Raw genomic sequence first — 15,680 nt, 5'->3', positions numbered from 1 at the left:
CCGAACATGCCGCCCCTCAATCGGAGTTTGGGGCGCCGCGCCACAACAGGGCCCTTTTTACTTTTTTTTCCTCCGGCCCGCGATGATGGCCGCTGCGTTCGGCGTCGCACCTGCACACTTCACGCCGCAGGAGAACATGGCACACTCCGCGTCTCTATTTACAGACCAGCCACCGCAGCCTCGGCCGCCACAGCCCGCACGCGCGAGCTGAAATCCGGGGTAATGCGAGGCGTGGCATCTTTCGGCTACCACGGCTCCCGGGAACCGCTTCCACTGGCTGCTCGCGCCAGGCACTGGATGGACCTGATTGCCAGATCTAGATGGGTCTTGGCTCGCAGCGGTAACTCTCTCCGCGCCCCTCCGTCGTCCAATGGTTCTCTGCGCATTACGCACCGGGAGCTGACGGGAGCCCGCGCACTCCCAACCAATTATGCACCCCTCTACGGCTACTCAGCCCACTTGCGTAACGTCGCTCTACTCAGCTTTGTATGATCGTGCATATGCTTACTGCATTTGAAAGAAGCAACATGCTCCGATAATGCAGACTGACATAGTCCAACCCCGCTTTGCTCATCTCAACACGAAACCCGAGACCTTCGCTTTCTCACGTGCACGTACATTGGTCCCCTCGCACTCCTTTCCGAACTATGTTCAGCTCTGTATTGATACAAATAACCACCAAGTAAAGTGCCCGAGTCGTCTCGCAATCCAGCGACTATTATGTACGGCATGGTAGATAATGATTGAGACTATTAGACTCAAGTCATGTGGGTATCTGGATCCAGAGCGCCTCCCGAAAGCAAAGCGGCCCGCCCTGTCAAAAACATCCTAATTAAAACCACCCTACCTGCTACTCCCTGGAATGCCCTTATGTACCCGGTCCGTGTTTTATGTGCATATCAATAAAGCAGAAGAAAAAGGACCCTACTGTTGATGTCGTAAACGACATGCTCAAGCAATTGCACTAAAAGGCAAAGTGAAGCTGCACTCATATGAGACCCATCATCTCAATCGTCGTCCGAGAGGTCAATGTAGTTCTCTCGCGCCCTGCTTTTGCTTGACGTTGGCGTAGGCCGCTGGGAGCCACGACGGTCGTCCCTGGACCTGGCGGCTGGAGTTTGAAGCCTTCTCTCCATCTGGCTTGCAAACACGTTTCTTTGTTTCGTCTGTCGATTGTGACTGGTTAGCATTGCTGGTCGGTGTGTTGCCGATGAAGCTGTTCGAGGGGATGGAGTTGTGTACCTCTGGTTTCGGAGGGGACGCCATGGATCTGTTGCTTTCCGAGACGGTGGTGTGCAGATTGCCATCTTGATGAGATGTGGACGTAAGACTGTCACGTCCCGTAGCCTCTACGCGAGAGCGAGGAAGATTCAGAATTTTTTGCAGAGTTGCCTGGAGAATCGGTTCGTCGTGGCCCTTGGGTGGATTGGAGGGACTATCTTGACTTCCACTGTGAGGAAGCGGAAGAGGTACTATCGAGACTGGCGACAAAGGTTTCGGCCGAGAGGAGGATGGCCCGCTGTGATTAACACCGGGAACTTCTGGCAGATCTTCACCGAGTTCTGGGCTGACCGCACGATTATCGCTGCGTAGATGCATAGGAATTGGAGCCTTTGGTGGTCCAGGTGGATTATTTGGAGTAGATGCCGAATCCCTTGGGGCAAGGATCTCCCGCGGATTCCTTGGGGTTTGGCTTAGCGGTACCTGACGTCTCATGCTAGCGGGTGAAGGGCCTGCATTATTGATACCAGCATCTGAAGAAGGCAATCCATCGGAACGAATGGTGTCACGCGTAGAGGTTGGTGCGGTCGATAACATCTGATTGCCGCCAGTAAAACTGGGTGCGCCAAACTCGAGGAACGGCCGTTCCATCGGGGGAGGACGAGCCGCTGGGAAATTCGGGATTGGGGCTGGACCATTCCGGATAGCCGCCCCGGCAAAAAGAGCCCTCTGCATTGCTCCGTACGGGTTGTTTCTGCTGTCGTCAATTGCTGGATTATCTCTCAAGTACTGCTCCCAAGCTTGTGGGTTTTCCTTCCGCAGCCTCTCTGCTTGGATCATCTTCTTGACTTCTTCGTTCTCTTCTTCGTTCAGGACGGCATCCAGGTCTTCGGTCATCAGGGTCTCTGTGGTCGTGATAGAACGGAGCCCAGCGTCTTTGCCTTCTCTCTGTTGGGCGAGGATTTTATCAAGGACCTTCTTGTCCTTTCCCTGATCTCCGGTAAGATCCCCTTGCTCCACAGGTGTAGGCTCAAAGAAGTACTCTCTCATCTTCGCGGCTTGCCTCTCTGGATTCTTGGCATCGACAGTTCTTAATGCAAGCTGAGTCTTGAAGAGGGCCGAATTCCAAACCTTTGGTTCAAAGGTACCGCCGACAATCATGCGATACACGAAGACTTCTTTCTCCTGACCAATCCGATAGGCTCTGCCTATCGCCTGTTCTTCATTCTGGGGATTGAAGCCACAATCCAGAATGATAACCCTGTTGGCACCTTGAAGGTTGAAGCCTGTACCTCCGGCCTTGGTAGAGATGAGGAAAACGTCAAATTTGCCTCGGTTGAAGTCTTCCATGAGAGCGGGTCGGTTGGACATTTTGGTTTTACCATCCAAGCGAATATATCTGTAGTTCTGGCTGGCTAGCACGCTTTCCAGATAAGTCAGAGAATTTAGTTGCTGTGAGAAAACAAGTACTCGATCACCAGCTGCCTTCGAAAGCCTGATGATCTGCATCAGGATTCTTGTCTTGAATGAATGACGCGGAGAGGTATTGTCATGCGCTTGATCGAGAATCGAAACGGCCTGCTCGATGAATGAGTTGGTAAAAGATCCTCTCATCTCATCATCCAGATTCTGGTCCTCTGGCAATACATCTTGCTGCTCGTTTGCATCGCTCTCCTCAACGACTGCACGTTGCGCATTGGCACGTGGTTTGTCTCCTGCGTTGTCTCGTCGTGCCTGCTGGTCCTTCAGCTTGTTCACGAACACAGCTGGGTGGCAGCAGAGCAAATTGAGGAGATGAATCCACACCCACATCCTGGTTGTGGTGATCTTTTTCCTGTCTCCCACTAGAAGTTGCCGGATACAGAGATTGTAGAGCTCCTCCTGTAGAGCAGTGAGGGGCACAGTGATGACAAACTCAACCTTGGATTTAAGGTCATCCTTGAGCACCGTAATGTTCGCCCTACTGATCTTCGGCCCTATCTCGCTTTTAAGGACACGAAGTTTTTTCAACGCTTTTCGGTGTTCGTATGGAGTACTGTCTTTGTAAAGGCCTTCCTCAATGGGTTCTACGAAGTGAGCTTTGAATTCCTTTTGGCTGCCCAGGTATCCCGGCGAGACCCAGTCGATCATGGACCAGTACTCCGTAAGGTTGTTGGCCAAGGGCGATCCGGTCAAGGCCAATCTCGCTTTAGATTTGAATTTGTCGACAACCTCCCGAATGGTGCTTTTGACAGACTTCATCTTGTGGGCTTCATCAGCAACGATGATGGATGGTCCCTCAAGCAGTGCCCCCTGAAGGTCACGAAGTTCTTCTTTAGACGTCCTGACGGAGTTCTTTTCACTGAGAAAATTGCGGAACATCTCGTAAGACATTACCAAAATGCCGCCATGCTCGTCCCAGTTGAAGATCTTCTTCAGGCGTGCAACAGGCGGGTCGTCGGCGTTTACGTAGCTGATGGTTCTAAACTTTTTGGCTGCGGACTTTGGGATCCAATCGTAGAGTTCGTCTAGCCAGTTGTTTATCAGAGAGGCGGGACAAAGGATAAGAGCTTGCATACGACGCAGCCCCAGAGGAATCTGCTCCTGAATTCGCTCGTGAGGAGAAGTCGCGGCTTCGATGATCGTGACAAGAAGAGTAATTCTATGCAAATCAGCGATGCTTTTCGTCAGAGGAACAGCCGTACTTACACTTGCATGGTTTTGCCGAGACCCATGGTATGAGCAAGGAGGCAGCCTTGAGCGTCAGTATGCCCGGCCTCAACCAGCTCGCGCCACATGAACTTGACGCCTTCGATCTGGTGGGCCTTGATCCTCGAACCGATGGATGGGTTGATATGAATGGCTCCGTCCGTGCCAAATTGACCAGGATTGATGATGAGGCGATCGGTCTGTGACTGGGACGAGCCGGCACGTTCCTGGAATGCCCTTTCTATCTCAACCTGGACTTCAGCACGCTTTTGCGCGCTTTTTCGCAGCTTGATCGCCGAATCGCTTTGTTTGACAATGTTCTTCCGCCTCTTGTGAGGAGTATTGACTGGTGCTGGTTCGTCTTCCTCGCCTGAGGTAGCGTCTGAATTTTGTCAGTAACTCTTAGCAGATAAACAGAGGTGGGTGAATGAAGAAGACTTACGAGCTGAAACAACGTCGGAAGAGGGAGACGGATATCGTTTCAAAATGCCAATGACGAAGTCGAAGAAAGACGAGAAATCATGCTTGTTCTGAGGCGTGTCCAGTTTCTCAACGATCTTTCGAATGTACCCAGCAAGTTTGTCAGGTGGACTCGACCAGGGTGTGTGGAGGACTTTGTTCCAACAAGTGTAGAGCCTGGCAAACTTTACGAGGCCAACCCATTCCTGGTCAGTGATATTGCGCACCCTGTTATTGCGGCAGAGGCATGTCATGGTCTGCCAGACTTGATCATGCAAAGTTTTGCGCGTCACGGTCGTGGCGTATTCGCGCATTTGTTTGTATTCCTCTTCTCCAACACTCGTGCGAAGGATCTTTAGTACCAGCCTCTTCTTGTCGTTGCGTTCTTCAAGATCGTAGAACTTCCATTTCTCGATCTCAGCAATTGTCGAATATTCTGGTTGAATTTGGCTCGCAGAGATTAGAGAACCAGGAATGACCGAGGGTCTTGAGAAAGAAGGACCAGGAATCGGCGACGAGTCACTCGTGGTTACGCCATCCGAGAGAGCGGTCAGGTCGATGACTGAATGTGTAGATCGGGGAGCAGACTCCGGTGGAGGTAGCTGCAAACGTTTTGGTGTGGTAGGCAATGAGCTGGCATATGGGGCGTCAACGAGATCGACATCACTGTCTTCGGCGGTTATTGGTCCGACACTGCCAACTTCATCTGAAACGTCTGCCATGCTAGCTGTGTCCAGTTCAGGAGACATCTCGTCCTGTCGTCTTCTTTTTGCCGTCGCCGATTGCTTAGGCGAGATTTGCATGACATCCTCGTCCTGCTCAATGAAATCTTCCAAGCCGCCAGAGTCCAGCTCAGACTCGCTATCCAGCGATTCGCCACTTTCCTCTCCAAAGTCGCGGTCTCGGGGCTTGGGAGGCCTCTTTGTGGTGCGTCTCGGGACTGTCTTGATAGCCGGTGGCTCAGCCTTGAGGTCCCATACAGACAGCAGCCACAATTGTTCCTCTCTCTGTGATACGCTCTCTTCCAAAGTGGCGCATTGTTGAATAACGTCTTCCCTCCTGTGCCACACCAAGTCCACAATTGCTTCTTTCAATTTGTTCAGGCGACGATCAATCGTCTTGACTTCATTTTCTGCGGCCGTACGAAGGACACGTTTCGCATTAGGACGCCGCGCTTTTCGCCAGATCGTCCTTGCCGTGCGCTGACGTAGAGGGAGCTTCCTTTGCTTCCAGATCTCACCCAGCTCGTGGATCCTTTGCTGAACAATTGTTGAGACCTCCTCCTTACTCAGTTGCGGTTGCTTCCATTGTTGCAGGGTCCGCTCTCTCTCTTCTGCATCCAGTTCCGCTTCATACGAGGAGCTTTCTTCTTCATCGGACTCTCCTAACGGTGGGAGAATTTCGTCATCACCATGCTTCCATTTTTCGGCAAAGCCGTACCATCCGCTGTTCTGCTGATCACTGTCATCGTCATACGGGAGATTACTATCGAACAAGATGTTGCTCTGCACTCGCAAAGCATCTTGCTTCGTAGCTCTGATGCCTTTGTCAGTGTGCTCAAATACTGTAACAGCTCGAGGTCGGTTTTCCGGAAGGAGGGCCGACCGATAAGGCTGAATGGTAGTGATCTTCTTGCCGTTTTCCTGCAGAAATTCTCTACGGTCAGGATTGCGGATAAAATGAAGAAACTGGCGGTATATGTATGGGCTAAGGATATGGTGAGCTTTGCCATGGTGTTGGAAATCCATATCGTCATCCTCTTCAAGCGTCTGACCAAAGGAGGCATCGCCGTAGAATACCATGTCCACAGGAAAACTCTTCCTAGAAGATGGAGAAAAGGGAAGCTGGGTTTGCACAGTATTTGCGGATGTGGTAGGCGTTGCAGCTAAGGCAAGTCTGCGTTTCTTCCTCCCACTGGCATCCTGGATGATTGTTTCTCCAGGGCGTTTGGTGGTCATTGTTGCCTGGTCCACGGGTCCAGCTGGTTGCGGATTCATCTCCTCTTCAGTTTCAAGTACAGTGGGCAACATGCCCTCATGTGTCGGGGTTGCCAAACCTGTTCGAAATTGCTCAGAGGGCGGAGGCAAGCTGCCAAGCCAGCCACCAACAGGACGACCATATGTCGATGATCCAGCCACACTCTGCACCATTGATGGAGCAGAAATAGCCGTCTGGGTTGCTAGATGGTCCGCATATTTTGGAGACTGTTCGCGAAGCTTGTCGATGGCCCAAGAAACAGCTGAAACCCTACCGATAGTCTTGATGCCAAGTCCATCTTTCAATTTCTGCTCAGAGGTGAAGTAGGTGAGTAAGGCGAAGCCATTTACTTCTTCTTCTCGTAGATGCTCCTCGAGTGAGGCAGGGTCCGGCATGGGTGCATTTGGTCTCCCTTGAATCCACCAGTCTCTGGACTTACAGAGAGCGTCGACAACATCTTCGACGCTCCAGTCCAGAGGATCTGAGGCCGTGGCCATTCTGAAAAGCACCCGCAATCAAGCGTGGTTGTTCGAGGGCATGTCAGGTCAGTATCTGGGCGGTGTAGGTGTGAAGGCGAGATCTTGTTGAAGCAAGGTCGTATGAAGCTGCAGCATGAAAGCCTCGGACAATGTGAAGCGCGCCACGTGCAGCTGCTGAGGAATGACCGCTCCAGCGAAGTTGGTACGTGGGTCTGAGCCAGAAGACGCAATTGGAATCAAGACGGGTAATGAATAAAAGCTGCGCTGGAAGCAGTCATACGACGTGCTGCGATCGCGCACCTGGGTCAGTCGAGTCCAGTGACCCAAGTCGAGCTTGCCCTGGGGCTCAGCGAGACAAAGTGCTGTATTTGGACGGACGAAGGCGGTCGGCGAAAAGAGATGCAACGACGCGACGCGGAAGGCATCCGCCCGTGGCGCTAAAGCTAGAACCTACGAGACGGGTGTGCGACAAAACTACCGTGCACGGGCCATTGATTCTGCCTCCTTGGCCGTTTTTTACTTTGTGATCCCCCTTTAGACTTTATCGCAGTGCTCGATAAAGTCTAAACCAGATCTTTTCTACTATAACCCGCGAGAAGAAGTTAAGTATCTCTGCTAGAACCGTATCTAGATGTATCGACTTTTACAATTTCTTTTTTTTTAAGTCTAAAAATCTGTGGTAGTTAATTTTCTAAGATGTTATTGCTTCTACAGAATGCCTTTAACATTTCTAGGGGTTGTCGTATTAGAAGCCCTAGAAGGCAAAAATACGTGGAAGCTGGCGATTGGCGCAAGGGGGCATCAAGGCTAAAGCTGTCGTGCTCGCTTAGCGCGCCTGTTAAGGCAAGCGCGGGGTCTTTCACATAGCGGCATCACGCGGCTGCTTTGTCAGAAGTCGCCGTGAATGCCACCGCGACAGCATCAGCCACGCCTTCCTTCTCTCCTCCTCCTCCTCTTCTTGATCATTTATAGACTTCTCTTTCGCTAGACCGGTCAAAGACGCTGAGCCGCAACCGGAGGACCTCGCCATCTTCACCATGACGAAGTCAAGATACCCCGCCTACCCGCCTGATATCACCGAGGAACAGGCCCAATTCTTGCTGACCAATCTCAATGACTGGTCTATAGCCCACGGTCTTGCTGTGAGGCCACCGCCGTCTTTCGTCTCGGCGGCCCAAGATCCCTCTGGAGTACTCGCGTCGACTGCGCCGGTGACGCTGTTTCCTAGCTTGTTCCCTCGTCAATGCTTCGACGAGGGCTTTACCATTCAGAAGGCCTATAATGAGCTCTATTCGGCCATCGCCAGGGATGAGGAGTGGCTGAAATCGATAGTGGAAGAGTGAGTTTATTCATGCCCCAGTGCGCAGCATTGAAGTATCTATTTGTACGAGTCAGAATGTGTGCATCCTTTTCTATGTAACATCACCCCACACCAGTTTCATTTCGAATGACAAGACCCGCTCATTTCTCAAATCGAGACTTCTGCACAACCCGGTCGAAGGCTGCCAAGATTCTCACGTTTCATTTGGATGCAAAATATGAAAAGTGGGGGTGAACTGACATAATGCTTTCACAGACTGCTGGAGGTTGACGATTTTGTCGCAAAGCTTTGGCAGGTGCATCTTGATGTGAAGAAGGATGGATACGTTCAGGTATACGAAATCGCTCGATTTGTCTGATGAGGTTCTGATATCCTTGCAGGACATGACTCTGGGCCTCTTTCGCTCCGACTACATGGTCCACTTGGATCCTTCAAGCGGTAATGCAAAGCCGCAGATCAAGCAGGTCGAATTCAACACGATTGCTTCTTCGTTCGGTGGCCTTTCTTCTCAGGTTTCAGCCTTGCATAAATATCTTAACTCGATCGATGCATACCCGGCCGAGGCTGGCTCAGTCATCAAGCAGGACTCCCTGCCCCAAAGCCAATCTGTGCCGTCCTTGGCTGCGGGGCTGGCGGCAGCGCACAAAGCTTACGGAACTTCGAAATCGTCGAACCCGCTGTGCGTGCTGTTCGTGGTCCAGGATCCGGAGAGGAACGTCTTTGACCAGAGACACCTTGAGTACTCCTTGTTCGTGGAGAATGGCGTGCGAACGTTCCGCGTGCCGTTCAACAAAGTCCTCTCCTACACGAAGCTGGACTCTGAGCGTAATCTGATATACCATCCTCCTCACACGCCTGACAAGGCATTCGAGGTCACCACAGTCTACTACCGCGCTGGCTACTCACCGGATGACTTCCCTACGGATGCAGAGTGGACCGCACGCTTGCATTTGGAACGCAGCCGGGCCATCAAGTGTCCGAGCATTTTGCTCCAGCTCGCGGGCTGCAAGAAGGTTCAGCAGGTGCTTGCCACCCCTCACTCGCCTCACCTGGCTCGGTTCCTGCCCAATGAGAGCACCGCGGCACGTGTGCTGCAAACATTCGCCCCTATCTACCCCATGGACAAGAGCGAGGCGGGGCTGGAAGCGCGTCGGCTTGCCACGGATCCGGCGACGGCGCAGCGCTACGTGTTGAAGCCGCAGCGCGAAGGTGGCGGCAACAACATCTACCGGGGCGCGATACCTCCCTTCCTGGCTCAGCTGCCGGAATCGCACTGGCCGGCGTACATCTTGATGGAGATGATCGAGCCGCCGGCGCAGAGCAATGTCATCATCCGCAACGGGGAAGTTCAGAAGGGCGGGGTAATCTGCGAACTGGGCATCTATGGCGTTTGCCTTTGGAAAAAAGACGAAATCCTGGAAAACCGGGAGGCTGGATATCTGCTTAGGACCAAAGGAGACCAGAGTGAAGAAGGCGGGGTCGCCGCGGGATTTGGGGCCGTCGACAGCTGCTGTCTGGTAGAGATGTAATCCTGCGATCCTCCCGGCTATCGTTCAGCCTCTAGCTACGGCAAAGGGCGGGACCGGGCGGCGGAGGCGATGTAGTGCGCGCGCATCGTGCTCCCTTGCTTGGAAGCATAGATACTTTGAGAGAATCCAAGGGTACTTGTGTCGGTGAACCGGGGCTCAAGAATAGTGTTTAGAGAGGGCCAATGGCGCGGCCGCGAGGCCTACACAGGCCGGGACAGGGGCGGCAATTGGTCGCACGCATCCGCGCTTCTCCGCTCTTGCGTCCAAGACATCTGGGCCCGGTGCGGGCGGGCAGCGATCCCGCATTGCCGTCAGCCCCCAGCGAACGCCCCATTCTCGGGAGCTGACCGACGGCGCGCGTTTTCGTGACCCGTGAAGAGTTGCGGGTCCCGAGCACAAGGCAATTAATCAATGCTACCCTGCATGCGCGGCCACGATAATCAATCTGCAGCGGAAGCAATGCGTTTGCAAAGACTGGCCCGGGATCGCTCAGGGTCCTGGATGGCGTACAGCGCATCGAGCTGAGGGGGCGGCGCTGCTCGTGCGGCGGCAGGCTGGCATTTGACGTTTGGGCCTGACGGACTCTGGCGCGCCGCTGGACGCGGGCTGACAGGGCGACACGCCGGGCTGAAACAGGCTTCCAGCCACTGCCGGCGAGGCTCGACCAAAGTCCGCGTCATCCAGGCCGCAGTGAGCAGCATCAGCGGCGGCGGGAGTGAGGGCGGAAGAGACGACACGAGTGCGACGGGTCTTGGCCGGCGCTGGCGTGATGCGCCGGCAGCATCTCGCCTCGCGACCCGACGCCACGCACAGACGGTGATTCACAGCTGAGACGCGCAGAAAGAAGCTCAGCGAGGCACGAGGAGGCCCACCTTGACAGACCACCGCCTGCAGCCTCAGCCGCGTCCGCTCACGACCACTCCCCGCCCGGGCCCCAGCTCTGCTTGCACGACGCGCAACGCTACGTGACGGCTCGAGATGCCGCGACCAGCCCCTCGAAACGTGTGCTCCACGCCATCGACGATATGCCTGCCTCAACCAGTCGCATGCCTCTCGCGCTCTCCTGCGGACCGTTGGCCTTAGCGCCGACATCCATGGCGGCGACGGCCTGGAGAATGCAATTTCCCTGACGCTTGGATGCGAGCGCTCTGCTTCCCCATCCAGTATCGCCATTGGCGCCGCCCGGCCTCTTTTGGCCACCAATGCTCGCGGGAGCCGCAAATCTCTCATCTAGGCGGAGATCATCCGGCCTCCCCATGCTGTCCCAAGCTTTTGTAGTGTGGTGCATTGCTGGCGGCCGTGCTTCATCTACCCATGCTGTCTGGCATGCCCGCATTATGATCTAACTTGCCTTTACCCTCGGCGCACCTGCTCCCACCGCTGCTGTCCTTCTTTTCTCCCCTTGCTTGCTGCTTCGAAGAACATCTCTTATCATTTCAGCCTTAATCGCCGCTCCCCGCGCTCGACAAGACCCGTCAGGCCTGCCACGCGCTCAGAACGCGTCCCCCGGAGCTTGAGGAAATCCACAGCCCTCAATTCCCCCCTGCAACAAAAATTCGCTCTACCATGGGAGCGCAGAATTGTTGTCATTTTCGGCCGTGAGAATCCCCCATACCGAGGCCGCCATGCAGCTTTCGAGAAGCATCGTTGCCCTGCTGCTTGTCCTTTTCTACGCTCACTCCACATCTGCTGCCCTGCTCCATGCTCGGCAAGATGGCGACACAAAGACGGCCACCGCCCGCAGTTCCAGGGAGGTCTCCAGCGAGGCTGCTACGACAGCGACGATCGACAGGACTTCGCATGCAGCCACAGAAACCAGTTTTCGGGACTCCGCATTGCCTTCAGCCACTGCATCGGTCAGCACTACTGCCCTAACCGATGTCCCGTCCGCGGCAGCTCCCAGTGACGCGCCAGCTGCGTCCAGCACGGGTGAGTTGTCCTGCACCTCCAATTGGACCTGGACCCGGCTAATAAAAGCCCAGCCGCCGTATATTCCGGCCATGGCCTTCCGCTCCCTCCCAAAGTGACTCCAGCCATTGGCATCACCGGTGCTGTCCTCATGGTCACTGGTGCCATTTACACTTTCATAGGCATCAAAAACCTCTGGTCGGTCCCCCGCCGCCTCTCACATGACCCCAACTGACAGCATGTAGGGTAAACATCGGGGGCTCAGTCGGCTTCCTCGTCGCACTCTCCATAACCGTACGACAAGCTTCACGACGACGCGCGTCTTTATGCTAACAGCCCTACAGGTCCTTATTGAATATGTTATGAACCCTCCTGTCACCGATGCTGTGCAAGGAGCTTTCTTCGTTGCTGCATTCATCCCTGCATTGCTAGCCGGCGGTGTCGCCTACATCTTCAAAGACATTACTGAAGGGTTGGGGTGCATGCTTGGCGGCTTTTGCCTGTCTATGTGGTTTCTCGTCCTGAAGCCAGGCGGTCTGATTACATCTTCGGCTGGTAGAGCCATCTTCATCGGTGTTTTGTCTGTCGTCGGCTGGGGCTTGTCTTTCAGTCGCTATACCCGTACCTACGGGTTGATTGGTTGCACCTCTTTCGCTGGTGCCACCGCCACCGTGATTGGAATCGACTGTTTTTCACGAGCAGGCTTGAAGGAGTTTTGGTTGTACCTCTGGGGTAAGCAAGGCTGCGCACCCAAGACATCCCACCCGACTAACCGCCAAGCAGATCTGAACGACAACACTTTTCCGCTGTTTACCAACACATACCCGCACACGCGCGGCATTCGAGTCGAGATTGCCTGCATAATCATAATCACTTTGCTTGGAATTGCGTCGCAAATGAAGCTCTGGAAGGTGGTCAAGGCTCGCCGCGAGCAAAGAGATGCTGCTCGTCGGCTGAAAGAGGAGGAACAGCGCCGCATGGATGAAGAGACCGGCAGAAAAATTATGGAAGAAACCGACCGCGAGAAGGCGCAGTGGGAAGCCATGTATGGCAATAAGAACTACGGCGAAAGGAACGCCGACGTGGACCATCTCGATTCCGGCGTTGGTTCTGAGAATGCCGGTAAGGCGTCAGTCAGCGTGCGAGAAATTTCGCAGGGCACACCATCCGAAGAGAGCATTGAGATGTGCGAGCTCGAGGCCGGCACAAGACAAGGAAGCCAGGCTCAGCTCGTTGATCAACATGCCACTCCGGCTGAAGGCCCCGACGAAATACAGCCGATTGACAGCCAAGGACGGCCTCTTCCACCATCGCCTGGCTACTTCAGCATGAGCCACCAAGATCCAGTGATGAAGCGCCAGGACTCGATGCAAAACAGTGCTGGAATGGACCAGGTAGCGTACAGCGACTATTCGCCGCGGCTTTCCATGCAAGCACCCGGAGGTCCTCAAGCGGTTCGGCTTCCTTTCGTGGTACCCACGGGAAATGACTCCGAATCCGAGCTCCCGGAGCAGGAGTCTGTCGCCTCCATGCCAGAGAATCTAATGACCAGGGAAAACAGCGCCCAACGGTTGCCGGTGAAACCGGACTCGAAGAGGAGCTCCCATGCCAGGAACTCGCATGCAACGTCGGAAGAACATCTTATAGAACCGCCATCCCTCGACGATGATAGGGCATCTTCAATTGCAGCTACTCTCGACGACATGAACGAAGAGGTCATTTCCCTCCCCGCACTTTCAAGAGTCGGGACACCATTCAGCTGGATGGAGCGACCCGGGAACAACCAAGGACATGCAGAAAGCGCGGCTACCGAGACGGATGGCGTCGATGACGAAACCCGGGACGATTCATCGACGACTATCGATTCGGGTGACGGCAATCGTGAGGCGTCAACGCCGACTGCGCGCCGCTCATTGACATCTAGCACCAACCCCAAAGCAGTTTACACGAAGTCCGCTGCTGGCAAGGATCGCCGCAAATCTGTCGTTTCAACGGATCGCGATGAAGTGGGATCGGCAAGCGACAGACAGGCACGGTCGAAGAAGTCAACCACGCAGTCGGAAATTACCCATTCCGTCGTTGGTAGCTTGAGCGACCACCTGCCCGACAACAAGCTGTCCAAGGTCATGCTAACATACCGCACCAATGAATGGGCCAAGCATGTCAGTATGGCCGATCAGCCTGAGCTCGAGAGCATTCCAGAACCCTCGTCTCCCGGCGTCATGGTGGATCTCGGCTTCAAGAAAGCAGCTGAAACGTCGCGGAAGCCGATAGAAGCCCCAGCTCCTGAGGCTGAGGCGGAACCGGAGGTCGACCCAAGGGATGAAGCTCCAACTCCCGTCCAGACACCTCCGATTCCAGTCCAGACACCTCAGATACCTGCCCAGACCAACCCGTACCGGCAGTCGCTGCACCGCCGGTCATCGAGCCAGTCGAAGAGCATTCCGCCAAACGAGACACCTGCTCCGCTGTCGAGGAACTCATCGAGCGCCACGCTACCAATGGCAAATGCGAACACGCCTCCGATCAACCTTCAGCGCAATTCGAGCTCGTCATCGGTGGCGACCGTGCCGCGCCCTGGCTCGGCGGTGACGGTCAATGGCACGCGAGGGTTGAGGATCTCATCCAGCCCGGTCAACGCGCCCATTGCTGAGCAGCCATCAGAGGAAATGAAGGCCGAGAGACGCAACTCTTCCAGACTTGTGCAGACGCCACTGCCGACAAACACGCTCATGAGCGAGAGGGACAGCCGGATGCGCAGCAGGCCGACGAAGATGTCATTCATCACGGCGCCAGGCCAGTCGCCCGTCACCATGGCGCAAACGCCGCAGTCTCATCGCGTCAGCAGAGCGCCGAGCATAGCAAACTCGGTGCAAAGCTCGCAGATGGCAGCAGAGGATGCGGATCCGGACAACATGCCGCTCAGCCAGCGGCGGGCGATGATCCAGAAGAACCGGCTGTCGGCGTCCAACCGCAACTCGTCGTACCCGGCGCTGTCGGCGCAGAACTTCAACTCGCACCAGCCGCAGCGCGAGCCGGCGATGCCGCAGGACAAGCGCGAGCAGATGTTCGCGTCGTGGCGCGGGTCGCTGCAGCAGGACCAGCAGTCGCGGATGCAGCCGGCGCAGCGCGAGCTGACCGAGGGCCGGCGGTCGGCCATGATCAGCGAGCAGCGGCGCAACAAGGAGTGGGCGCAGCAGCAGCAGGAGATCAACCGGCAGAACATCGACATGATGATCCACGAGAAGATGCGGTCGGGCCAGATGCAGCAGCTGCACCGTGAGAGGCTGCGACGGCTGCAGTCGGGCGCCAAGACCGAATAGGGAGCATGATCCACGAAACTCGTTTCTAAATTCAGCACGCCAGCATGAGACCGGCGTCATATCCCCTTGCGCCGGGTCCCTTTCTTTTCTGAAGCATTTTCTTGTAACACGCCGAACGCGTGTCTCTTTTATTCTTTGCCTTCACCGCTAGTACATTGACGGGATTAATGCTGGCAGGCATGACTGCATCATAAGTAATGGTGGGAGGCTATAGACGTATTTTTTTCTCTGGTTTCTAGTTTTGGTAATAATGGCGGTGGCTTATACCCTCAATGGAAGTGGAAGCGGGAGGAGATCTGACCGTATCACAAATCCTTCGGCTCGCTCGGAAGTGCACGGGAAAAGGGAAGCAAGGTTGGCGGGTGTTTGTGCTTTTTGGCGTGACAGTGGGAAGATAGCTGTGCGTGTGGTGTGGGAAGGGAGATCCCAAACGGAAAGCAAAAGAAAAAGAAAACAATAAAGCACGCTTACCTCTTGAGTATATTATTACGAGTCTCTTCTCTCTTAAACTTTGGTGTTAAGCTCACCAGGCCGTTCCGCGGCCGGCCACTGCGGCTTACGGGGGCGTGTGCTTCTCAGGGGTGGCGAGCGGCGGCGGCGGCGACGAGACAGGGCTTTTTTTTTCGTGGTGGTGGTGGTGGTTCGGGGAGGTTGGGGCGTGAGTTACGAGCCCTCCCCCTCGGCGGGCGGCGAATGGGCTGTAGGGCAGCGGTGGCACGGATGATGTTTGCAATTTCGACGCATTGCAAACCGGCCTGAAGCTGCAAGTGCTTTG

The 15,680-nt window shown here is 54.9% G+C and overlaps 3 protein-coding genes across 3 annotated transcripts; 2 read left to right on the top strand and 1 right to left on the bottom strand.

The window, feature by feature from the left end:
- Positions 1-1,786: 1,786 nt before the first annotated feature.
- On the bottom strand, positions 1,787-6,842 carry LTHEOB_193 (Snf2 family helicase; the record flags this gene model as incomplete). The annotated part of the gene is made up of 4 exons (XM_035510685.1): positions 1,787-1,910; positions 1,967-3,862; positions 3,910-4,291; positions 4,352-6,842. 4 exons carry the CDS (start codon positions 6,840-6,842, stop codon positions 1,787-1,789), a joined length of 4,893 nt encoding a protein of 1,630 aa, XP_035372195.1.
- Positions 6,843-7,861: 1,019 nt separating this feature from the next.
- Positions 7,862-9,674, top strand: LTHEOB_192 (Glutathione synthetase; the record flags this gene model as incomplete). The annotated part of the gene is made up of 3 exons (XM_035510674.1): positions 7,862-8,163; positions 8,401-8,476; positions 8,526-9,674. The coding sequence occupies 3 exons, from the start codon at positions 7,862-7,864 to the stop codon at positions 9,672-9,674; spliced, it is 1,527 nt and encodes a 508-aa protein (XP_035372194.1).
- Positions 9,675-11,299: 1,625 nt separating this feature from the next.
- Positions 11,300-14,905, top strand: LTHEOB_191 (uncharacterized protein; the record flags this gene model as incomplete). The annotated part of the gene is made up of 5 exons (XM_035510663.1): positions 11,300-11,603; positions 11,657-11,780; positions 11,828-11,876; positions 11,927-12,314; positions 12,366-14,905. 5 exons carry the CDS (start codon positions 11,300-11,302, stop codon positions 14,903-14,905), a joined length of 3,405 nt encoding a protein of 1,134 aa, XP_035372193.1.
- Positions 14,906-15,680: the final 775 nt, after the last annotated feature.

This window comes from Lasiodiplodia theobromae (assembly GCF_012971845.1).
Source record: "Lasiodiplodia theobromae strain AM2As chromosome Unknown scaffold_1, whole genome shotgun sequence".
Classification (NCBI taxonomy): Eukaryota; Fungi; Ascomycota; class Dothideomycetes; order Botryosphaeriales; family Botryosphaeriaceae; genus Lasiodiplodia; species Lasiodiplodia theobromae.
This window is presented reverse-complemented; position numbering and strand designations above follow the sequence as displayed.